Consider the following 26,194-nt stretch of genomic DNA (forward strand, 5'->3'; position numbering starts at 1 on the left):
ATGCGCTAATATGCATCGCACACAAATATGTGCCATATTCACACAACACACCCCACACGTACTGCATAAACAGGACCACGCACTTGCACAACACATACATGCAGACTACATGCTAGCACCCCATCCCCAGTAGTCTAACACACATATCCACACACTAATACATGCTAATATGCACCATATTCACACAACACACCATATGTACTGCATAAACATGAGCACCGAGCTCCCATCACTGCCACTGACGGCTCAGCACGGGCTTCCCATGCACACCTCTGTAGCTTTATCCTCGTGCACATCCAGCCAACCCAAACAACCAATCAGGTTGCTGGAATTGATGATCAAGGCAGAAGTGGAGTGGAAAACATTAATATGCCTCCTGGACCTGTCACACAGGAACAATGACGACAATGATCTCTCTACCAATCACACGTCAGACAATGAGCAGCAGCCAATCCAAATACATAACCCCCTAATTCAGCCAATCCCCTTTGCTATAAGAACGCGCCAATAGCAATCATTCTGACATGCGCCCACTGCTTTTATGAAACTGAATGGTTGGGGGAAATCGGCGTTTCTCCAGGAAGTTGATGCCTTTTTTGATTGGCTGAAGATAGTTCAGGGCAGGTTCTGATTGGTTACTGGAGCTGTCAGTCGTGCAGGCGCTTGACAGCTGTCAGTGTGCAGCAGAGGACGCCGCCGGGGGATGAAGTGCAGGGGCGGGACTGCAGGTGTTGGGTTATCAGGTAAGTGTGTTGTATGGGGCGGGATACAAGGTCATTGGTGATGGAGGCTGTGCCTCAGTGATGGCGCAGTGTGTGACTGTGGCCTGATAACTGTTACATATACAGCCTGTATACCTGCTGCATCCCCTCCCTGACTACACGGTTCTTTATACCTGCTGGCTGTTCATCTAGCTAGCCCTTTACATATGTGATGCTCTATTATTGATCCCACTGTGTGGATCCTGGTATGGAACCAAGTAAAACCCAGCAGGGCTCCTTATTGCTGTGATCTGCTTGATTCATATATAGTGATTTGTATTTTACAGAAGTTGTAAAATCTGCCATTCTGAGTACTAATTATACACATTCCTTCTTAGTTATTATTGTTTTGTGGACTCCTTAACCTGTTGTCATTCTGCTTGAGGCTAATCAAGGACTTCTTATGTCTGCATATACAGTACTTCTACTACCTGTGCAATCACTAGAGAGGGGGAGAAGTTACAATAAAGTTCCAGCAGTTGTGCTAGAAGAGCCTGTGTGCACCCCTGGGCTTAGCAACAAATGGGACAATAAGTTTAGTTAGCCCCCCCCCCCCCCCCCCCTATACCTCCGCATGCCGCCCAGAAGAAGCATTTTATGAGCCAAAGTCATTAAAGGTCACATATGGATTAATACAAGCTAATTAGAGAATAGCTACAATTACCTAAGTTGCTCTCCTTGGAATACACTACATGACTTGAAAATCTAGCGGTCACTTTTTTATTTGCTACATTCTGTGATTCCTGAGCAACTTTCCCAAAGTAGTGACTACTTTTAATCCCAGCACATTAATATGGAAAGCGCTTATTATTTTGCGCTTTGGATTACCGTGCTGCAAAAAGGCTTGATGTAGCCCCAATCCTTAAGGCTGCTTTCACACGGGCTACAAAATTGCACTATTTCTTCGCAATGTGGCATGGCTACAAACCTCGATGTATGTGAGGCCAATGCTTTCCAATGGGTTTTTTCACATTAGTGATGTTTTGTCATGCTCTATACAGTCAGGATTTGCTATGTTTTGTAGCCCATGTTTCCCTATTGAGCCTCCTTGCTTATCGCATCGCATAGCACAAACATGCAATTTATTTATTTATTTATTTTTTTTTAAACATTAGAAAGTCCTATTAACTTTTGCGCGAGAAAATCGCAGGGACGCGATGCTACATTTTTCCCAAGAAAAAAAGCATCACTGACACTACAAAATTGTGTGCACATAGCAGCGATATCTCTGTTGCCCGTGTGAAAGAGGCCTAAAGGACATCTGTCATGACCTAGTTCAGAGTAGAGGAAAACGTGCATGAAAATCGTATGAAAACCTCGTAAAAAAAAAAAAAAATCGCACGGAAACCGGTCAATTTTTTACTGACCGAAATCGCCTAGGCCCGTGTGAACACAGGCTAAGGCCGCTCTTACACAGCCCGCTTTTTACCACATTTAGCGTGACGTTTCAAATGTAACGCTAATCTTGGTACAACGCTGTCTTCTCTGTTTTAGCACTTTTTAACGCACCTCATCACCCATCATGAAAACGCAGTGTGAAATCGCAGTAAAACACTACGGTTTTGGACGTGGGGTTTTGTGAATGCATGAGTGGCCTTGGGTGTCTTTTTCACAACATTCAGGGTTTTAACACCCGCTAAATACGCAGCACAAAGCTTCCATTCATTTCAATGGGGCTTCTTAGAAGTGCGCTAAAACGAACACTGTATCTTCTATTTTCGTCCGTTGCAGTGCGTTTTTGATGCATCGCCCATTTAACAGAGTTTAAAATGCTGTATACAGTGTTTTACAGTCTGTTTTTTTTTTTCTTTAGGCTGCTTACTATGCCACCCGGAGGGGGGGGGGGGGGGAATGGTGGCGTCATCAGCTTGCGTTGCCTCTCTTTTCCTGCAAAAAATTACACTGTGCAAACGCTTACAAAAACGCAGAAAAAAACCTTCTCCCAACGCTGTAAAACACTGCGATTAAAAACGCAACACTTTTACAAACGCTTATGTGTAAGTGGCCCAAGGCCGGGCTCACACAGGTGTATCTAGTAGCCCGCAATGACATTGCGCACTTGCTGCATATCGCCAATCACCGCGTACTATCTTGGCGTGTATGCATGCGTAATACACACCAGGATAGCACATTCTGTGATACTTTTCACGCATCTATTTTGTGCAACTCTTGTGAGCGCAACATGGTCGCCTATGGGAGATTGGTACAGCATATTCAGCGCATAGAATAAGCTATACCAACACAGTTGTGTGAGTCCGGCCTTAGGGCCTATTCACACAAGCACATTTGCGCTGCATATTATGCGTGCAATATGTAGTGAATAGAACCCATTCATTCTAATGGGCTCATTCACACGAGTGTATTTTGCATGTGCATTTCGTTTGTGCAAAAAAAATACGCAGCATGTTCTATTTTTGTGAGTTTTGTGCATGAAAATAGCATATATTAAACAAATTAAAATTAATTGCTAATTAAAATCAATTGGAGCATGCTTTTTTTAGCAAACAAATACACAGGTCAGGCACACACAAAAAAAACGCAACGCCATCACACATATACAGCGCAAATGTGCGCACCAATACGCTTATGCCCATGAGGGCTTATTCACATGAGCGTGTATGAGCCAGCGTTTTCGCAGCAGCCGATATACGCTATTATCTGATGCACAGGCTCGGTGTATATGCCGTTAGGAGTGGGGAGACAGCTTATTTCTGCTAAGCTGTCTCCCCTTCCCTCCCCCTCGCCAGCTCTCTGCAAGGGGAAGAGGCGGGACTTGGCAGGAGCACTTTTTGCGCTGCGGGAATACGCCTGTGTGATCTGATGCACTGGAATCCAATGCATCAGATGGTAGCGTATATCGGCCGGCCGTGAAAACGGCGGCCGATATACACTTGTGTGAATAAGCCCAGAGAGCCGTTTTACATTTCCATTTTTAGGGCTTTTCATCTCTGTTTCATTTTTGGAGAGGAGAAACAAAATTAAAACTAAAATAAACGTTTCCGGGTTTTCTCCTTATCGATTTCAATGGGTTTGCAGTAAAACGGAATGCTTTCAGTTTTCTTCCATTCCATTATTTTTACCATTAAAATAACAGACTTTTTTATTTCCATTACTCAGCTCCAGAAACAGAACAGAGATAAAAAGCCCTAAAAGATAAATGTGAACTGCCCCAATGGTTCTTTTTTTTTCATGTGGTTTCCATAGCAACATGCATTAAAAACAGATTGGAATTGCATGTAACTTGCGCGGCATGCGACTCCATTAGTTTTTTTTCACATTCCCATAGAAAATATTGGCTGATCCTTGAACAAGAATCCCACAAATATAGAACATATAGCAATCTTTCAAACTATTGTTCCAAAATAAGAATCAGAGGTGTGAATTAACCCTCAAAATTTGACAGAACTCGCACATGAAATTTTCCTGTGTAAATACACCCATACAGCGATAAGTCTGTCTTATGGGAAGTAGCTTGGCAGAAACTTACATCTAATCAGTAGCGGAACACACAGAGGACCACAGGAAGTAGTCGTCTATCCATGAGCTGCCGACAATTGTCCGTCCTTCAGCCACTGCTGCCTGCCTATTACTGCATACAGAGACACAGCTGTCAATTATTGGCTCTAGGGTGCAGTGAGCAGGAATGGCCTACAGTTCATGAATATTCAGGACTACTTCCTGGGTATTATTGTATCTTGATGCCACCATGAACTCCTGGTGGAGACAAGACTGACAGGGGGGGTGACGCCCCCTGTACCTGATTGGCTGCAGACACTTTCCCTGCAGGTCCTGGCAGCCCACTAATCTGCTGCTGTCCCGGTTCGCTTTGCTGATGGAAATTGGCTGCTGCTGCCCTGCTGGTGCTGTAAGAATCTGTGGCCATCCCCCGCTGCTGCTGTTGCTGTGTGTTAGGTGGCTGCTGTCCCTGTACCCGCTGTATTTGTTCCCTGTTGTCCCGGCTCCCGGCCCTGAAGGAAGGTCCCCACTGCAGCTGCAGCTGTATCTGTGTATTGGCTCCCTGGGGCCATGCTGTCCTCCTGCATTAAGCTTTTTGGTGAGCCTTGCGGCGCTGTGGGCTCCCTGCTTCCCACCGCGCTGAGCGGTGACATGCCAGTGGGGATGGGAGGAAGGGGGGGGGCTCCTTTTTTTAGCCCTGGCTGCGGGGAATCCGTTTCGTGGTGTGGGTATGCGCAGGAGGACAGTGTGGCCCCTGGGAGCCCATGCACAGTTACAGCAGCAGCTGGGACCTTCCTTCAGGGCTGGGAGCCGGGACAACAGGGACCAAATACAGCGGGAGCCAAGACGTAACGCACAGCGGCAGCAGCAGCAGGGGACGGCCACAGATAATTACAGGACCAGTGGGGCAGCAGTGGGGAACTTCCAGCGGCAACGTGAGCCATAACAACAGCAGATTAGTGGACTGCCAGAACCTGCAGGAGGAGCGTTGTCTGCATCCAATTAGGTACAAGGGGCGTCACCCCCTGTCAGTCTTGTCTCCACGAGGACTTCCTGGTGGCGTCAAGATACAATAATACCTTCTGTAGTCCTCATTGTGTTCTGCTACTAATAAAATGTAGGTTTCTGATGAACTACTTCACAGATACATATTGTTGAGATCAGCGTGCTTATCACTGCCTTGTGCTTCCCTCTGAGAAGACCACATGAAAGCCCTGACAGAGGGCCTTTAAATGGGTTGTCTACAATATACCCTATTGGGGTGTATGCAGACATCCTGGAGTAAACTTGCATCAATATCTGCATATGTATCTTCACTATGAATTCATTCATGCATTGCAACGAATGAAATTTGCAATGAAAAGCCATCGCTTTTTGACGTTAGAGCATGCTGCGGATTTGAAAATCTGTACCTTATCTATTTTTTGCTGCAAATATATATTTTATATATATATATATATATATATATATATATATATATATATATATATATATATATATATATATAAAATCTTGTGCTGTGGGTGAATGGGTTTTGTTAAAATCCCATTTGTTTACATTCTATCGTACATTAGTGTGGACTTTAAGCATGTATCCTACAGAGTACAGAATGCCTATTGATACTCATGGGCTGTGCTAGGAATGCACATGGGCCGAGTCCTCGATAAATAGAAACCATGTTTGTAGCTGTTCTGTACTCTGGCTAATTGATGGAATGTGGGATTTCCCTCTGTTAATTCAGGATGCCCAATTAAGGTATTTGAAAATGTTTTTTTTTCTGGTGTAGTGCCGCATCCATCTGTGCAGAGAACTGCAGATTAGCCTATAGTTTTTTGTTTTTTTTAATTAGTATAGTTACGCTAAAATAAAAGTATAGGAACAGATTCCTCATTTTGTTTTGAACGCTTTGATATATAATATGCATGGTTTTGGATTACAGACGCATGCAGCGTCAGTTTTGGATTACTTTCTTATGTATATATTTTATTCTGTACTTTTTATTTACTTATTTATGTAATTTTGTTTTTTACTATCTATGTCTAGCATGACGTCATGTAAGACCTCTGGGGGACATTCACATGTTGTTGTTTTTTATTTGACATTTTCCCACTGTAGCTGGGCATTCATAGGAGCCCCAGTTACAGGGAGAAACATCCCCTGTAGTGACAATAGTCACTGGCAGAGCTGATCAGGTTCTGCTACGACCCTACAGCTCTGCTGTAGCAGGGAATCCTGGCGGTCACATGACCCCCTGGCTCCCGGAGTAGAAAAAACACTTCTGCTTTCACTTTTTAAGAAAGGAGAAGGCAGAAGGGGTTCAAACCCATTTCTCCCTCCTCCTCCGGGTTATCAGCTGTGACTAACATCTGACAGCCTGTTCTGCTTCTGATTGATTTTAGAAGCAGGAGACTTTAATCCCCACTGCAATTTTACCAATTTTACCGTAAATTTACAGCACCTGGTCCTTAACGGGTTAAGGAGAAATGATACCCTTCCCGATCCACCATAGGAAAGCATGTGATTGATAAAAGTTTCAGAGACTTGAACACCAGCATTCCTCTTTTCACTACAAGACTGCTTTGCTATGGACATTATAGCCTCCAAATAGTCTTGTCGAAAACATTATTTTCCACAAAAGAAGTATATAAACTGATTTGTAAAATTGCAGTAGACTAAAGATGAAAATTTCCTATGTGATACGAAGTAGCAATTTTTTTTTTATTTATACATCGATTCTCTGATACTTTTGGGATTAGCAGCATCTTCACATAAGCCTCATTCCTCAAACCTGGCACACAGTCCCGATGGGGTCATCACATGCTGGTGATCAGCGAACTAATAGAGTTATTGTATGGCAGGTTTTGCTTGGACAGCAGTTGATGTGACCCTGTTTATTTGTCTACCAATGCAAGGCTTGTGCATTTCTGTTGCCTTGGAAACTGGCCAGACACTCGGGCAAGCTCTGAATTTCCATGATTACGGAGTGCATTTGATGCTACACATCTAAAGCATAGATCTGCCTTTTCACTAGGATATATTCCATATTCCCCCGGAATTTATGGGGCAGATGCCTTCTAAGGTCCTGACCATTGTAGGGCTGCCACCACCTCCTTAGGTTGATTTCTAGCATACTACAAGCGCCTGCTGTGTTGGAATCTGGAATTTCATCATATGATGCTGTTACATGAGCGTAATATGGTGCTTTTATATGGGCACAGTATGCTGCTGGTATTTTCGACAGACCACTAATCGTGCTACTGTTTGTAATCACTAACTATGTTGTATAGACTAGTATAATATTTCATAAGTGTATTTATATCAATTTATTAACAATATTATACATTATTTTTACATTGTGTTCAAATTAATATCAGTCTATTTAGGAGACTTGCATTATTTATTAACTATAAGTTTTCTACAGGTTTTCTTGACCAGAATTTAAGTCCACGGAATTAGCAAATTTAACCATGCTGAGAGACACCATGAAGTCTTGGAACGAAAGCTCGGATATATACAGTAGTGACCAAGAGGAAGAAGAGGAAGAAGAAGAGATGATCTTTGGTGAAAATGATGATGACCTTGAAGAGTTAATGGATTTTAGTGACCTTCCAACGTCTCTGTTTGCATGTAGTGTACACGAATCAGTCTTTGAATTAGAGGATCAGAAGGTATATATAATTCTCTCTATTTGAAGAGCACTTTGAGGGATGTTGCCTATGTTTGTGCAAAACCTGTGTCTACAGTATATTTCCACTGTGGATGTACACAAACAACAAAAAATAGAAAAATTGGGGAATCAAGAAAACAGACTGTTTCTGTCCTTTCCAGAGGAGGAGCAGGAGTATTAGGCTTCCAGCTCGTGGGCGGATTTGCATTGCAAAATCTGCAACGGGATTCTGCCTCCAGATTTCGCAGCAAATCCAGCCCATAGCATGCTATGGAAAAATGTGATTTCCTGCCCACGAGTGGGAATCTATTGCGATTTTCTGCTCGCGGGAAAGAAATCGCAGCATGCTGCAATTTGCTGCAGGATATGCACGGCTGGCTTCCATTGAAGCAATCGTCATTGCTGAATGGCCGCAGGAGCCGCTAAAGTGACGGCGCAGCATCCTCTCAACTGCGCATGCGCTGGCCGACACATACACAGCACAAGAGTCCACATCATCGCCATAGCGCTGGCGCAGCATCCCCTGTACTGCGCATGTGCCGCCCGGCACATTGACAGCACAGAAGAAGACGCCAGACAGGTAAGCAGGCCTGCCAACGGGTCGAACTCCGCTGCGGGAATCCCGCACGCGGGGTCCGACCTGCCTGTGTGCAGGAGGCTACGCAGGGGTCGCCGGCCAGGCACCGGATTGAACTCTGCTGCGGGAATCCCGCATGTGGGGTCCGACTCGGCCAAGTTCAGGGGGCCGTACAGAGAAGAGCTATATAAAGCAAACAAAGCAAGTGTGCATGTTGTCTTCTAAAATGTGTGTTTGGAAGTCCAGGGCGTGGTTCTTAGTGAGCAGCTTGCAAAACACAGATCCACTGGCACCATGGAAAGAAAGGAGTTTGCTGCTCACTGAGCAGACACTCACTGAGGCAGATGTGGGGATGAATGGTAGTATGGGAGTGCAGAATAATCAGGCATCTAGCTGGGTGACCGAAGGAGGGGTAGAGAGAAGATTTTCAGGGATGCTAATCCTGAACTGGTAATTCCCAACAAGTTTACAAAATTGGCAGATGAAGGGAATACGATTACAGATATCGTGTTGCAGTGTTACCACTGCTGCAACATGACATGCCATCTGAACGCCAGGGAGATGCCTACTACAGTAATAAAGGGAATAGGAGCGCAGGGCAGGCTAGATAGGTCCTGGTAATGGGGGACTCAATTATTAGGGGGACAGACAGGGCAATCTGTTTCAAAGACCAAGATCATTAAAGGATGTGTCTTCCTGGCACTGGAGTTCGATACATCATGGATCATGACCCAGCAGTTATGGTACACATTGGCACCAATGACAAAGTCAGAGGCATGTGGACGGCCCCTAAAAATTATTTCAGGGAACTAGGCCGAAAGCTTAGGACAAAGACCTCCAAAGTAGTATTTCAGAAATACTGCCTGTGTCACACGAGAAAGGCAGTGGGAGATTAGGGAGACAGCCATAAGAGGGACAGCCATTTTGGGCTTAATATCAACCAACAGACCTAACAGAATAATGGGGGTGCAGGTTGGGGGAGCACCTGGGAAGTAGTCACCATAATATAATAAATTTGAACTTCTCTTTCAATAAGGAGTTTTATCAGGGAGCTAAGGAAATACTAAGCTTTAGGAAGGCAAAGTTCAGATAGCTAAGACATAAATAAGTCTTGTTATTTGTATAGCGCCAACATATTCCGCAGCATTTCGGGTAATGCCTTTAACCTTATCGACTGAGTCAATGTAATCAAAATAGGAGTACAGGCAGTAAATGGGAATTTTTTTTAAATCATCTTGAATAGGAGAAACCAATGTGGATCAATAAAGATGTAAAGGGGGCGATAAACAACAAAAAGAAAGCGTTTAAACTACTAAAGCAAGAAGGCAGCAAAGAAGCACTAAAAACCTATAAGGAAAAAAAAATAATGGGAAAAGCAGATAAAAGCAGCAAAGGTGGAAACAGAGAGACTCCAAAGGTCTGACTTGAACTGTACCCTGATGGCATCAGTGTCTCTCCTGAGACAACCCTGCACAAGTGCGCCTCTGCTATGCTATTGTCAGTAGATTAGCTATAGGGTTCCATTATCATTGCGGCAATCATATCATCTAGAAGAGTTGAGAAAAAATATATGTAAATATATATAATTTGTGCTGGTTTCTCTACTTCCTTGCAGGAAAGATTCAAGGCTCTCTTCACAATATACGATGACCAGGTTTCCTTCCAGTTGTTCAAAAGCTTCAGGCGAGTGAGAATTAATTTTAGTAACCCAGAAGCAGCAGCCAGAGCGAGAATTGAACTGCATGAGTCAGACTTTAATGGAAAGAAGTTGAAATTGTATTTTGCACAGGTACAGTATAATCCCTAAATGTCTTTACATTGTATTGATTAGGCAACATCTGGCTCCCATTACAGACATGAAAAGTATACCATAAAGAATTTACTAATGTGCATTGCATGCCTGATCTGTACTGCTTCTGGAGAAGATGTAAGCCTAATTTGGGAGATTTATTAATACAGATATATAGGAGAAAACTAGACCAAACTGGCAGAAATTACACCAAATTTATCACCATGGCAAAGTTGTATAATCAAGGAGTTGTCCGATGCTATACCATTGTTAAATATAGATCCAAGTGTTTGAAAATTAGCAGTATAAAAGGAGCCCCGGACACTGCTTCTAGGTGATGTGTTAATTTTTTAATCTTTTTTCCAGCATCTAGGGCTTATTTTCAGGGTAGGGCTTATATTTTAACCCTCCCCCCGAAAATTCCTGCGGGGGCTCTCTTCATCCCATTGCTTGCAATAGGGCGGCAGCAGCGCCGGTCCCATTAAAAGCAATGGGATAGCATTGTGCTCCTCTGTCACAGTTTTAGCAGGGGATTCCTTCATCTCAACAGGGAGTCCCTTCATCACTGAACACTGACAGCAATGTCAGTGTTGAGTGATGAGGGGACTCCCCGCGGAGATGAAGAAATCCTCTGCCACAGTTGTGGCAAAGGATCGCAATCTTCTCTGTATGTTTTCAGTGGGTGCTGCGCCCCGTTGGCGACTAGGTGAAGCCCCTGGGTGTGACAGCATCCAGGGGTTTCACATCCAAGGAATCCCTTGCTGCAGCTGTCACAGCCACAGCAGGGGATAGCAATGGCACTGCACTTTATGTGCGAATTTTATCATCGTGTGACCGCTCAAGTGCAGATTTAAAAAAAATGCGTCTTTGGGCTTCGGTCACACGTTTTGTCTTTTTTTTTTACATGCGCTCTGCGGTTTTTGGGGTGTTTTTTTTTTGCATCTATAGATGGGGGGGGGACTCTTGTCTGACTGAGCCCTGAAGGTATTTCAGGCCCCATTGCACACTTGTACAGCCCTTAAGTGGCCAAAACGACAGAGAACCCCAACAATTGACCCTATTTTGAAACTAGACCTCTTAACAAATTTATCTTGGGGTGTAATGCGTATTTTGGCCCCACAGTTTTTGAATGAATCAAAGCAAAGCAGAAGGAACAAATTATGATTTTCATTTTTTGGCAATCATGTCATTTTAAAAACTGGTTTTTTTGTACAGCACACATATGAATGAAGACGTTCACCCCAAAATGGATACCCCTGTTTGTGCTGTGTTCAGAAACATACCCATTGTAGCCATAATCTACTTACAGGACAGATGGCTAGGCCTATAATGGAGGGAACACCCATTGGATTTCAAGGAACAACTGAATAAATTCCAGGCCTCAATGCTCACTTGTGCAGATAAAAAATTGACTCCCTAAAAATAATCTCTCCCCCTTTTTGGCATCCCCTAAATCTCAGATAAAACTAATAATGTAAATTGTGTGGTATGTCTGAAGACAGGGGTAATTACGGAGGCCTGGTTGGGATGGGCACATGGGGCAATAAAATCAGGTATCCCTCCTCCTCCTCAGTGGCACTTTTTTTGGGGGTAATTTTTTACCTCAGTGGCGGGTATGGGGTGTAAAAAGTGGCGCACTGTGAGGGTGCGTAAGCTTGCTGAGGTGCGGCGGTCTCACACAGAAGGTATACAAAAGCTGCTCCTGGAACTGCCGGCTTCCTGTAAATTACGTATTACAGGTCTGAATAATGCCGGGTTCACATGACCGTATGTGGAATCTGCTTGTGAGATACCCATTGTGACCCCAATCTTATGCACAACGGGGCCCAAACCAAAAGAAGCATTACGCTTCAACTGTTTTTATTCTTTACGTGATCACATTATCCGTTGGATAGTGGCGATCATGTGACCAGGGACCACGTACCGCAGCCCCTCATGAAATCTCCAGGCTCTCGGCTATGTTTGGTAGCCAGGAGCAGGGGGATTTTAAATTACTCTGGCAATCCGTGGCTTTTGCGCATGTGTCCGCCATTTTGGCGACGGCGTTTGCACAGAAGCCGGAGTAAGGTCCACAGATAAATCTGGGGGGCCTTAGGTAGGCAATTTTAAACCTTTTTTTTTTTTAATGATCGCCGATATCTCTCAGCTCTGCGGATTTGAATTGCAGAATTCGGAGTGGGCACCCACCTCCGGATCCCGCAGCAAACGCTGCCCCTAGACCTGCTATAGAAAATTGCTTTTCCCTGTCCACGAGCAAAAATTGCAGCATGTTCTATTTTAGCGCAGACTCCCTATAGATTCCGCACGGACGGCTTTCATTGAAATCAGTAAAAGCCATCCGGTCAGCAGCTGTCACTGCGGATGGGTTGTAAAATCCGCATCATCGCCTAGCGATGCCGGTACATTTGCAGCACAGACGAGAAAAAATCTGGCCAGGTACGCAGGGGTCACCGGGTCGGATTCCGCCTTGGGATCCCGATCTATCCGTGTGCATTTAGCCTAAGGATAACTAGTATTCAAACAGTTTTAAACAAGTTATATGGTTTTCTAATACAAAAAACAAATGTGTGTGTGTGTGTGTGTGTGTGTGTGTACATGTATAAAGTAAACAGTCTCTTAACGGATTGATACCAGAACTAGTACTGCTGAATCGGGAATAGAGTTGGAGAGCTCCTTTTAATATGTATCGAGGTACTCTCAAGCTCTGGAACACACTTAAAGAGTACCTGGACTTTCACCTTTTGGAGAGCTTCTACTCCGTCACCCATTTTTGGTTCCTTCCGACAGCTGAAGACTGCCCTATATAGCACTGGGGATGTCTTCAGCTGCCGGAAGGAGCCAAAAAACGTCCAACAGAACAGAAGCTCTCTGAAGGTGAAAGTAAACAAGTTCACATTTGTGAGCAGGAATAGGCTGTTTCACCTAGAAATAGTCTGTCCATAAACTGCTAATCACAACCCGTTCGGCTGAAGATGGATTTCCAGGGGTCATTCTCTAAGGAATTGAGGTTCTTGAGATGCAGCGTTCCTCGGGAATATGCAGCACCAAAATTTCCCCCTGCATGGCTCTGAAGTCTGGCAAGATTCGACACCTGTTTTTAACACTATGCAGGACAGCTCTCTGAGGTGGTAGGCTCTTCTGCATATGTGTATTACAGTATGCAGGACAGAGCTCTGTATATGTTGCTTTGGGGGAAGATACAACAAGTGTATTACCATGTGCAAGCCTCTTAATGCATTTAGTGTGTATTGGGCCTTCCATGCCCCAGAAACTGAAATCACTGCTAAGTTATAAACTGAAGTAGATTGGTTTATAAATTCTACCAATTTATGATTATTAATTCTAGTAAATCTGTCAGGCTATAGGTGAACATAGCCTTCTCACTGGGCCACACCTGCTTTTCAAAATTGTGGCAGTTGCGACATAGAGAGAAAAAGGGTATTTTTTTTATACAAATAAGGCGTGTGTGAAAATTTGTGTCTTCAGGTTTCTGGTGCAGTTCTTTCAGAAATTCCCCCACAAAGTAAGTATAATATGGGGGGTGGAGCATTACCATCTAAACCTTGACACCTAAACATTTTCAATCCCTGTTTGCCCCTACATTAGACTTAGGCTGTTTTCACACGGCTAAGAAAATTGCACGAGATTTGTGTGTTGCAAGACACACAAATATGAACCCCGTTCATTTGATTGGGGTCATATACATAAGCGATGTTTTCCTGCATCGCACCATGTCCTATCTTTCTGCGATGTCGCCCATTGTTTTCAATTCGTCCGGTGGCAGCAGTGCCTGGCCCCTTTAGAGCAATGGGAGAACTCGGTGATTCTCTGCTTTGGCTGTGACAGCCACGACAGGGAATCCCTTTCATGCCCGGCAGGGGGAAGCCCTTCATACCCCCTGGGATGAAGGAGTTCCCCGCAGTGATGCAAGGCTGTTTTCAGATGAAAATGCTTCGCATCCACGGAGCTTTCACATGTCAGAGAGTGCGATATTGGGCTGTGATTCTCGGCCCAATATCGCCCTCGCCCATGTGAAATTAGCCTAAGGGTTAATAAATTGCTAGTGCTAGTTTTAAGGTTATTGAAATGTGAATAGGGCTGATATTCAGAGAAGCAAACTGTTATTTTGATTTAGTGAAATGATTTTATTACTTGGCTTTGGACAGCTCCATGGCTCCAGATTTTTGTTATATCTTTATGATGGTGTTGAAGTTCAAGGCGAGCTATCCAATGCTCTGTAATGCTAATGAGTCTCCCTTTCTTAGGCCCAAGTATCTAATGAAGAAGGGGAGAAATCCTTTCTGTTACCTCCTCAGCCAATGAAACAGTTCCTAATTTCACCACCAGCATCTCCACCTGTGGGATGGAAACAAAGTGAGGACCCAACACCAGTGATCAACTATGATTTGCTCTGTGCTGTTTCAAAGCTTGGCCCAGGTAAGTCAGTCATGGCAAGCAGAAATGGCACATACATGCACTACTGAATATTTACCTAAGGGAATAAAATAATGGTAAAACATCAAAAATATAGTCCTTATTGCATAATAACATCAGACATATGAAAATGTTCTTAGCTTTTTAGATCTAAAATCTTATTTATTGGAGTAGTTAATTGGTGTGGACCGCAGATGTTGCGGGAGATGAGCAGTGGATTTCAGCTGCCTGTTGCTTTTGCTCTCTCTCTTGAGAAGTTGCCGCTACAGGTGTCTGGCTGCGACTTTCTCCCCTCTCTACATGCAGAACACATGCACATTCGGCTGAACGCCTATAGGGGTGTCAGGCAAGATGGCGGTTAGCCAAACTGACAGTTATCGGAAATTTTAGAGCAGCATTACACTATAATGTGGGGGAGATGTATAAAGCTGTCTAAAAAGAAAAACTTTGTTAACTGCAGCAGCCAATCAGAGCTCAGCATTCATTCCTCATTGTGCTCTTGAAAAATGGAAGCTGATTTGCAGTTGGTTACTATGGGCAACGAAAACTTTTTTTTCTTCTAGGCAGTTGTCATACATCTGCTCCAATGTTTTTAGGTCCAACTTTCTGTGCTAATTACATTTTTTTAACTCCTTAAGGACCAGATATTTTTTTGTGATTTTACACATGTGGTGGTTTTATGGCCCTATTTCTCTTGTCTTGAGCTGCCAAAATGATTTTTGCTACATTTTGTATGTGTGCGTGGTTTTTTTAAGGGACATTTAGGGCTATTTCTATTACCTTTTTTTTCTTTGTATGGATTATGTATACTACTTTTTTTTTTTTGTTACCTATTGTGCACTACTATGGGGTACATATAATGTGTTGTAGAACCCTTGGCTGGGTTCACACAGGGCAGATTTAGAAAATTTAGTGTGGAATGCGGCTGCTAATCTCGTGATTAGCCAGCCATGTGGACAAGATTTCTCAGAAATCTCTTCCACACGGGACAGCGAATCTGACGTGGCAAAACTGGCAGAAGCCGTCGTTGCGGCGCGGAATCCCCGGCCGCAGCATGTCCATCCTTTTCTTTCCCGTTGCGGCCACGCTCCTCTTGAAGCAGCGCTTTGCCGGCAGAAATTTTGCGGTTTTTCGCTGTGGCCAAACCGCGAGATTCCCGCCGGGAATACCCCGTGTGGGAACCCAGCCTTATAGAATTTTTGGGTGGGAAATGCAGCAAAAACATCCAGAAATTCCACCTTTGTTTTGGGGTTTTACCTTTACAGCATTCACCATGCAGTAAAAATAGCATGATGACTTTATTATCTGGATCAGCATGATTACTGGATACTAGTTTATGTAGTGTTTTAGTTTTTTTTTCTTTCTTTTTCACTACTTTTGCATAATAACACATTTACTATGACATTTTTGCGAGTTTTATGTGAAGGTTTGGTTTTGCGAGAAGAGTTAGTTTTTATTGGTACCGTTTTGAAGTACATATAACCTTTTGAATTGCTTTTTAATTTCATTGTTTGACTGAAAAATGAAAGGAAAAGAGCAATTCCAGCATTACTTTTTAAAATATATTTACGGCATTCACCATGCAAAATATTTTCATTGTGTGGTTTGTTAAGAATGCCATAATACCTATTAATATGTGTTACTTTTTTACATTTATTTTTTAGGGGATTTTATTCATTTAAAGTTGTTTTTTTTTGTGGAAAATGTATTTGTATTTTTTTCATTATTCAACATTATTGAAAAATGTTTTTACACCATTTTTTAGTTCCTCAAGGAGACTTGAAGATGCAGTCGTTGTATTGCTAGGATAATGCACTGCATTAATTATGTGGTGCATTCTATTAAGCGTATGACAGCAGCCTAACAGACTCTGTAAGAAGCAGGGTCTAATAGGCTGAGATATATGGCAGACATGGAGACCTTTATCAAGCTCCTGACTGCCATTGGTACCTTGAGATCACACTGTGGGGTGTGATGGTTCACTAAAGGAGCTGCCTCCCCCTGCCATTTGTTTGCATGCTCAAGTTGCTATTGATTGTGGCATGTAAGAAGATCAGCTTCCACAGCCACAAAACCAAGTATTTGCAGGTTTAAATCCCATTAGTGAGGTCATTAAAAGGCAAATTGGCTGTCTCTAAGCCGCTAAAATCTATGTTGCCATCACGTCATATAAGACCTCTGGGGACAATCACAATGTCAATTTTTTTTTTAATTTCAGTTTTCCACTATAACTGGAATATCCATATGAGCCCCAGTTAGGGATCACACCCACTTGTGTTTTTGTAACATTGCGATATCGCTGCGTTTTTTTTTTTTAACGCAATTGTCAATGGGACTTTCTAATGTTAAAAACTAGAGATGAGCGAACGTACTCGGTAAGGGCGATTTCACAATCGAGCACCGCGATTTTCGAGTACTTCACTACTCGGGTGAAAAGTACTCGGGTGCGCTGTGGGTGAGCGGGGGGTTGCAGCGGGGAGTGGGGGGGAGAGGGAGAGAGAGAGGGCTCCCCCCTGTTCCCCGCTGCTACCCCCCACTCCCCTCTGCAACCCCCCGCCTCACAGCGCACCCGAGTACTTTTCACCCGAGTAGTGAAGTACTCGAAAATCGCGGTGCTCGATTGCGAATTCGCCCTTACCGAGTACGTTCGCCCATCTCTATTAAAAACGCATCGACAGTTTGTGCTTTGCAATTTTTGTGCGATGCATTTTTAACATTAGAAAGTCCCATTGACAATCGCATTAAAAAAACGCAGCAATATTGCGTGAAAAAAAGCAAGTGTGCTGAAGCCCTTACAGAGGAAAATATCCCTATAGTATGACATTAGTCACTAACAGAAATGAGCTGAGTCTGCTAAAACCCTACAGCTCTGCAATACTAGGGGTCGCCAGCGATCATGTGATCGCTGGGTCCAGTAGAGGAAACTGCACTGCCGCTTCCTCCATTCACTACATAATGCTCATGTAGCGCTGGAAAGGAGGGCAGGAGCGATTGTAAACTGCTTCTATCTCCTGCTAGATGGCAGGAGCATTAAACCAGAACCACATATTTGTGACGGCACAGGATTAAGACTGAGACCAAGAACAATATATTTATGCCGCTTGAACCTTACCAGGTTAATATATCCTTATCACAGGGAGCTACTAAACTCCCTTTTTAGTTTTGGGTACAAATATTCAGATAATTTTATTACCTAAGAACGGGCCTGTGACGGATCTCAGTGCTGGAGAGCTAGCCGCCCATTTCAAAGAAAAATGTGAAAATATCCGAAAAGAAATCCTCACACACTACATGGCTAGCCCAATCCGTCTCTTCAGCACTGCATCTATAACTCATTCACTATGTAAACTCGAACCAACGACAGAGGAACAAGACTGCAGACTGCTTTCCACTGCTTGCCCCACCACCCGCGTTAGCGATCCTCTCTCCTCATATCTCCTCCTGTCCCTTTCCCCGGCCGTCATTTCCCACCTCACCACCATTTTCAACCTCTCCCTAACCTTAGGCATTCTCCCCTCCTCACTCAAACACTCCATCTTAACTGCTCTGTTAAAGAAACCGAGCCTTGACCCGACCGACGCTGTCAACTACTGACCCATCTGAAATCTCCCCTTCATCTCCAAGCTTTTAGAACACCTGGTCTATTCCCGCCTCATATGCTTTCTCTCTGAAAACTTACTCCTCGACCCTCTACAGTCCAGCTTCCTCCCCCTACACTCAACGGAAAGCACCCTTCCAAAGGGATCAAATCACCTAATGACCTTCTCATCTTTTCGCCCTCTGTAAACCAACCTCCCCCCAATATCTCCATCTCAGTGTCTGGCACCAACATAACCCCCAGACAGAACGCCCACTGTCTTGGTGTCAGACTAGATCCTGACCTCTTCTTTACCCCCCACATCGAATCTCTGGCCCAAACATGCCACCTGCAACTCAGGAAAATTGCAAAAATCTGGCCATTTTTCACCACAGACACGCTAAAGACACTCGTTGTCGCCCTCATCCACTCCTGACTCAATTACTGCAACTTGCTGCTCATCAGCCTTCCCCACACCAGACTCTCCCCTCTCCAATCTATACTAAATGTGGCAGCCAGGCTCCTCTTCCTGTCCAGCCACTGCACTGGCTGCACATCCACTATAGAACTCAAATCAAACTCCTCACCCACAAAGCCCTCAATGGCGCCGCGCCACCATACATCGCCTTCCTCCTGTCCATACATCACCCAGCCCGCGCTCTCCGTTCTGCTAACACACTCAGACTAAACGCCCCTCTAATACGAACCTCACATTCTTGCCTCCAGGACCTCTCCAGAGCAGCACCGATTCTCTAAAAAGCACTACCCCAAAACATTCGAACAATCCCCGACCCGCCTTAAAATGCACCTCTTTAATGAAGCATATCTAATCTCCTGAATTAATTCCCCCTCACCACCTGCAATATGCCCTGCTGCCCATCCCACCGCATGCCTGGACTATTGTCTACCTATGGCACCGCACATTCTCCACTTTGCCTACCATGTACATCTCCTACCCCCATACCTTCTGCATTACCTCCTCTAAACTAGCTAGTGCAGACCCCTACCCGTGTGTTTCCCAAAAAATTGAATACTACGTGTAACTGTTGTATTGTCTGTGTTCCCCCGTGCTTTGTAAGCGCTGCAGAACAAGTTGGCGCTATACAAATAAAGATTATTATTATCTAAGCTTATGACTATGCAGGGACTTAGAGCTCTGCATCAGAAAAACAAATCTCTGACAGCTGTAAAGAAACATTAGTGTTCGGTCTAGTTAGAATAAGAAAAACAAAATGTTGGATGTGTGTTTCATTGGCCAATATATTTCGTCACCACTCCTGTAATATATTATCCTTGTTCACATAATATGGAATCCATGTAGGAAAAATCCAACATGGATTTAAATGAAAATGCGCATCAGAAATCTCCTCGGTTATCATGGATTTCTAAAGTGGGTTTTCATTTTCTAATGCAGAATCCATGTCATGATTGAGGATCTTAACTGTTTAATTTCCGTGGCACAGATTTAAAAGCCGCAATGAAGTTGATACTGCTCCATGTTAAGAAGACCACTGCTTGTTCGCCGTGGCACTTTCTTGTTACTTTATTAACAACTGTGTTTATAAAGTTTCTTTATTGATTAGCGATCCTATAATATTAGCCCCTTCTTGAATGCTTGTAATACTCAAAGGCTGCTTTCACATCTTCGGTGGGGGTTCCATTTTCCTGCTCCCCTCTTGTGACGGAATCAAACGGTGCCTAATGGACTCTATTGACTATAATGGGGTCAGTTCGGTTTCCATTCAGTTGTGACTGAACCTAATGGAGGTTCCAGCGCAGATGTGCACTCCGCTTCAGATCTTGATTTGTGCCCCTTACTATCACTGCATTAATTTTTTTTTTTGTGTTTTGCTTTTTTCTTTCAGGGGAGAAGTATGAACTGCATGCCGGCACAGAGTCAACTCCTAGCGTGGTGGTTCACGTGTGTGAGAGTGAAAACGAGGAAGACGAGGAAGAAATGAGGGGACCAAAGCAAAAAATAGTTCAGACTAAACGTCCTGCACATCCCCCTAGTTCTTTAAACTAGTTTGACGCCTTCATCTGTAAAAATTGGAAATCATATCGTAAAAAGGGAAATGTAGATCTTAATATTCACTTTATGTAAAAAAGCTAAAGACAATCTAGATCACGTTATCAGAAGTGGTATAAATGCTTTATTTATTTCATGTACTTTTTATTTACTATTATGTATGTGTTACATTATATCAGTGTTTTAGCCATTATACTGCAAAGGTTGACTGCAGTAAAATGTATTTCTGTGTCCCATACCACTATTTTAAAGGGGCAGTCCCTCTTAGCAAGGAAGTTAACCACTTAAAGAAGAATTGTACCTAGACGCTTGGGTGAAATAGACTGACTACAGGGTATTAGCTACTTAGTATTGAGCATTGTTTTTAGACAACCAAGTTCCTCACAGCCTTCGATGGCCCAATATGGTCATCTGTGCAGCTTTTGGCAGACATGCTTTTTTTACAGTTAGCTTTCATATGATGAACTGCAAGTCGCAGCACACAGAGGAGTATTGCTGTTGTCCATTATTGTTCCATGAACCTCACTGAGAGGTCAGAGGGAAGCAACCTCAGATATAGTAGAGTATGTCTGAAAGTGATCAGGGCATAGAGGAAACAATGGTAGGAGCATTTATGGGCACCAGAGGTTGCCCAAATAATGGCAGTGCGACGCAACGTAGTTTATATTTTGCACGTACTTGTTGTATAACGTATATCGATATATTACTGCAAATGGATTTCAAATGATTGTCAGCTTTCGTTTGTTATGTTTCTTAAACCAAGACATCCTTCCAAGGGTTTAATTGCAAATTGTAGGCTGGAAAAGTAACTTACAAAAGGCTAGCAAGCCTGATCTGTTGTTGACTCAATGTGCATCGCTAGTAGCTATACGTTTTGCAAGAGGATGCTTGTTTTGGAATATGTGGTAGCTCCTATAAAAACCAATGGGAAAATTTGAATTGTCAGACTTTTGCTATGATGGTGAATGTATTTTCTAGCCTGCTATGTGGGATGCAACCTTTAAAAGGCACCTTAAATGACATGCTATAACGTTCTTATAACCTGATGCCGATGGTGTACTGTCTAGTGTTTATATAAGCCATATATGGTGAATGTTAAACCTTTGTCTTGTATTATGTGGACTGTAAGTACACATGTGCACTTACTATAGTAACATGATCATCACTATTGGCTATGTTTTTCTTGTAGTTGACTTAGGAAAAAGAGTTGGGAAATAGAAATTAAATGAACCACATATATTATTTTGATTGTTACCAAAGGAATAATTTTGTTTTCCTATTTCTTTTTAAAAAGAAGAATTAAATCCAGCAGCTAAAAAAACTTAAGTTTTTGATTAACTAAAATAATCAAACCCCAAAGTTACATTAAAGAAACCTATTGCCACTCTTATCAAATTGTTTAGCCCCCAGAAAAATAAATCCTTTTCTAAATACGACTTTTTAATAAAAGTGCTTCATGCCTATTAAATACTATATGCAAATTACATGAATTCTTGAGTAAATCAAGTACAAATGTCCGCATTCGAGGCTTCCAGCGTATGGTGCATCAGAAATGCAAGGTTTTGTGGCTCTATCTAAAAGAGTGTTGTATACACCAATAACTGTTATATAAGAACCCTAAACAGCACTCTTATAGGCAGATCTCACAGATCTGATGCCGTATGCCTTTGGGCTGGTATACGAGAACACCACTTGGATATGCTGTGAACCCCTTGCCCAGAAGTTTAGGCCTGGGTCATTTGCATAAGGTACTTGGGTACTATTTAGGTATAAAATACTTTTTTAATAAGTCGTGTTTAGAATATGATTTCTTTTTCTGAAACAGATGAGGTCATGGTGGTGACATGTCCTCTTTCAGCTAGGCTGCCCCAACGAGTAGTAGCTCAAGAGCCACGTGTGGCTCTCAGCAGCTCTACATGTGGCTCCTAAGCTGTTGGCAACTACACATAATATTGTACACTAGTAGCCACAAAGAGGTCATAGCATTATTAGAACTCACTGGAGTAAAGGCTACAGTATACTGCTTGTAGCTAATTCTAGGTTAAGAGCCATATGACTTGGCAATATCTATAGTAGGCTCTTTCATTTTAATGTTCCGTATGGCTCAATACCACCTGTTGTATAGGAAAGTAGCTTGTGACCTACAAAAGGCTGGGGATTTGTGCCTTAGTCCATGCTTTGTGCTCTGTTGGGTATATTTTCCAGTTTGTGATGTTTAGGCCGTGTATTGAACTGTATGTGGTCAGGCATCCACCAGTTCTGGCAATTTGAAGATCTGAATTACACATGAGGAGATGATTGAACATAAACTCATGTAATCCATCCCTTTTAAAATAGAAAAGCAAAGGATCACACCCCTGCTTTGCATGTAGCTGGGCAGGGGAGGGTCACTGATCATGTGTCAATAGACATCCTAACATCTATGGGCAGCTTTAGCCCTTCTAGGTTACTGCCTGCTAAAAAATAACATTTTAAAGGGAATGTATCTCCTATATTTTTTTACTATTTAAAACCAGATAGTGTAACATACTCCCTTTTTCTAATCTGTTTTATTTTCTGATTGTAGATTTTTTAAATTCTATTTTCTGTACATAACTATTGGGGCTGCCATCTTGCCTGAACTGCAGTTAACAGCATTTAAAGATGTTCTTTGCAATGGATAAAGTCTGACCTGTTGACTTCTATGGCAAGGTGTTCTAGGCATGGTGTGTGACCTGTTAAGGACGTCACTGTGCAGGAAGAGTGAGGAGGTGAGCTGTAATTATCATCCATTGTGAAAGGTGGATCCTGTGCTATCTATACATAGGTGTTACCTTTCATTGTAATCCTGCCTGTGATGATAAAAAAGATGGCTGCTGAAAAGTTTTCTCTATAAAACGTGACGTGTCAGACTATTATTGGGCTTAATGATCAGCAAGCAAACTGCAGGATTTTAGGATTTTTTAAAGAATACAGATTGTGACATTGAAAATTAAACGAAAAATAACCAAAAATTCTTAAATCTGTTTGATTTCTACAATTTTCTGATGACACATTCCCTTTAAAGCTTATGCTCACAAACATAAGCAGATTTTCTTGATTCTTACAGCATATGTTATTAATAGCAAACAGACTGAGGTTGCTGAGTTTTATTTTTTTTGGTACCATTTTCTTATACTGTTTGTGTCTAGAATGTGTCAGTATGTATTTAAGAACATTACAAATACTCTTTAGTATTGGGTGCTATGAAGTCATTTTGCAGTGTTCACTGTTAGATCCTGCTGTTTTGAATATACTGTTTTAATAGAATGCTCTTTATTGTTATTTTTTTTCTATTTCATTCATTTAAACTAGTGTATATAGCAACAATATATTTTAAAATATAGTTTCTATAGAAATTTTATAGATGTATGACTTTTGTTGCTTTTTAAGGGGTTTCAGAATATTCTCTGAATCAAGTGTCCACTAGGAACCTAGGTCCCCTGTGGGGATATTTCAAATCGTTCAACATAGAGGGAAATACACAGGGAACATAATGAAAAGTCTGTTAATACTGTTTCTTTAACTTTCCAAAACATTTGTAGAATACTTGCTAATGTGCCTGTGTTTGGTTTTGCTTCATAGACCTTGATGGAAACTGGAACACAAAGGAAAAGTGACAGCAAATTTCTATGTGACCACTCTTCCTAAATATCCATGTGGGGATGACCACTTTTCCTAAACGTAAATGTGCAGAAGATACTAGTCTGGAAGACAAAATATGGCAGAGGCCGCCTAAGCCAATAAATGCTTGGGCAGTCCCTTAGGCTCTGTTCACCTCTACTCTGGCATTTCCATTTTTCTATTTCATCATATGAGCAGAAAAACAAAAATAACAGCTTGTGGGACCTGTCACTTTTATAATGGGATTTATCGGGTTTAGAGATGAGCGAGCGTACTTGCTAAGGCAAACTACTCGAGTAGTGCCTTATGCGAGTACCTGCCCGCTCATCTCAAAAGATTTGGGTGCCGGCGAGGGGGTGGGGGAGAGCAGGGAGGAACGGGGGGGGGGGGGGAGATCTCTCTCTTACTCTCTCCCCCCTGCTGACTCCCGCAACTTACCGCTCTCCCCCGCCGGCACCCGAATCTTTTGAGACGAGCGGGCAGGTACTCGCATAAGGCACTACTCGCTCGAGTAGTTTGCCTTAGCGAGTACGCTCGCTCATCTCTAATCGGGTTCCATCATGATGTCCGCCATTTTATCCTAAAAAAGCACTACATTTTGCACTGTTTGTTTGTTTTGTTTTCTTGCAAAATTGGCAGAATCTTTAGTGGAGACAACTAAAGGAACCTTCAACGAAGGTGTAAACAGAGCCTAAAGGAAGGGTAGCTGAGGGTCCTCCTTGACTTCCTCCTCTCCATTTAGGGGATGTGTACTCCTACCTGAAGCCATCAGGGAGTTGACTTGTCTGTTGTTAAATGACATCTATTATCCTAGCCCGGTGCAGCCTAATGGTCCTTTTAGATGAGCTGCTAACTCGTTCAAACCCGTTAGACATACAAATGCAACGTTGACTCGTTCCAACAAGAATCATTCAGCCCCTGTATAATCGAATACAGGGACTAAATAAACGCTGTTAAGACCAAACGATAAGCGAATGAGCCAACAATTATTTTCATGCCTCCATAAAATGAATGACGAATGAAAAGCAAACGATTCTCGTTCATTCGTTGGCTCATGTTTATGCCGGACAGTATCGTTCACTTTCGCTTGTTTGAACGATAATCGTCCCGTCTAAAAGCACCTTAACTCTGCCCTAGGAAGTTGCGTATACTATGGTCAACCACGTAGTCTGGTCCTGCTGTTTAATGCAAACATTAGGCAAGCACATCATCCACCCAACAAGAATAGATCATTTCACACCTTGAACTAAGTGCTGTTTTGTGGCTGTTTTGTAACCTGTTTACAATGGCATAGGACTACCCCAGAAATGCCATGTCTATTATCGGTCATCTTTTTAAACCAACATATGTAACAATGATCCACATGATTAATGCAATGTGTCACCTATATTTTATTCTAATTAAAAAACCTACTGAAACAGATTCTTTTTTTTCTGATTGTATTTTTTTTCCTGTTCTGTTTTCTCCACATGACTATGGGTGATGCCATGTTAGCTAGGCTGCTGCTCTGAGCTGGGAACAGCAGTTAAAAATGTGTTTTACAGTAAACCCATGGACATAGGAAAACTATTGACTTCTATCCTAGAGTGTTGTGGTCCTGTTCTGTGACCCGTGCAGAAGTCGCTGTGTACGGAGGTGAAGGGAGGTGAACCGTGACTGCTGGATTCTGTGTTATCTGCCTCCAGCTTTTATTAAAGAGGCATTAGGGTCGTTTTGCATGGCATGAGAAATCGTGCGAATGATGACAAAGCTCATCTTTCATTTGATCATCGGGCTTTCAGGGCTTTGTGTTTACACTGAATGATTGTCATTTAAATTCACACTATCCCAATTTTTAGAGCAATAATTGTTCCATGTCAAAGGGCCCTTACCTCTCATTGTAATCTGGGGGATGATATTTACAGAAAGTGACCTCTACAACTGTCTGCCTTTGTGAGGCTCAGTGCCTAGTGTGAAAATGGTAAAATAGCAGGAATTTCTTTTAATATAGATTGTGACGTAGAAGATTTTAAAAAGAAACGAAACTTTTTTTTTTACATAAATTTACCAAAGAATTTTTTAGGATCGCCTGCACCATTCTCTCTGCCTATGCAACTCTTAGAGTTATTCCATCGTTATCTCGGTGTAAGTCCATACACATCAACCTTTCCAAAGGCACCAGCTACCCTCTACAACACCGCTTTGAATTTTGCCAAGCATGAAAGCAATATTTGTCAACATTTCATCCTCTGAATTGAAAAAAAATTTTGATGCTGAAACATT

General features: G+C 42.6%; 1 protein-coding gene across 2 annotated transcripts; it reads left to right on the top strand.

Moving 5' to 3' along the window:
* Positions 1–646: 646 nt before the first annotated feature.
* On the top strand, positions 647–24,256 carry RCAN3 (RCAN family member 3). Of its 2 annotated transcripts, XR_010786299.1 has the most exons (6): positions 647–743; positions 7,639–7,885; positions 10,077–10,250; positions 14,516–14,687; positions 20,127–23,040; positions 23,894–24,256. XR_010786299.1 is itself a non-coding variant. In XM_066575095.1 (5 exons), exons 2-5 carry the CDS (start codon positions 7,685–7,687, stop codon positions 20,285–20,287), a joined length of 708 nt encoding a protein of 235 aa, XP_066431192.1. In that variant the 5' UTR covers positions 647–743; positions 7,639–7,684; the 3' UTR covers positions 20,288–24,256. The 2 variants fall into 2 exon arrangements, 1 of the variants encoding a protein (XP_066431192.1); XM_066575095.1 differs by having other exon boundaries at positions 20,127–24,256.
* Positions 24,257–26,194: the final 1,938 nt, after the last annotated feature.

The sequence above is a fragment of the Eleutherodactylus coqui genome, chromosome 1 (genome assembly GCF_035609145.1).
Source record: "Eleutherodactylus coqui strain aEleCoq1 chromosome 1, aEleCoq1.hap1, whole genome shotgun sequence".
In the NCBI taxonomy this organism is placed as follows: Eukaryota; Metazoa; Chordata; class Amphibia; order Anura; family Eleutherodactylidae; genus Eleutherodactylus; species Eleutherodactylus coqui.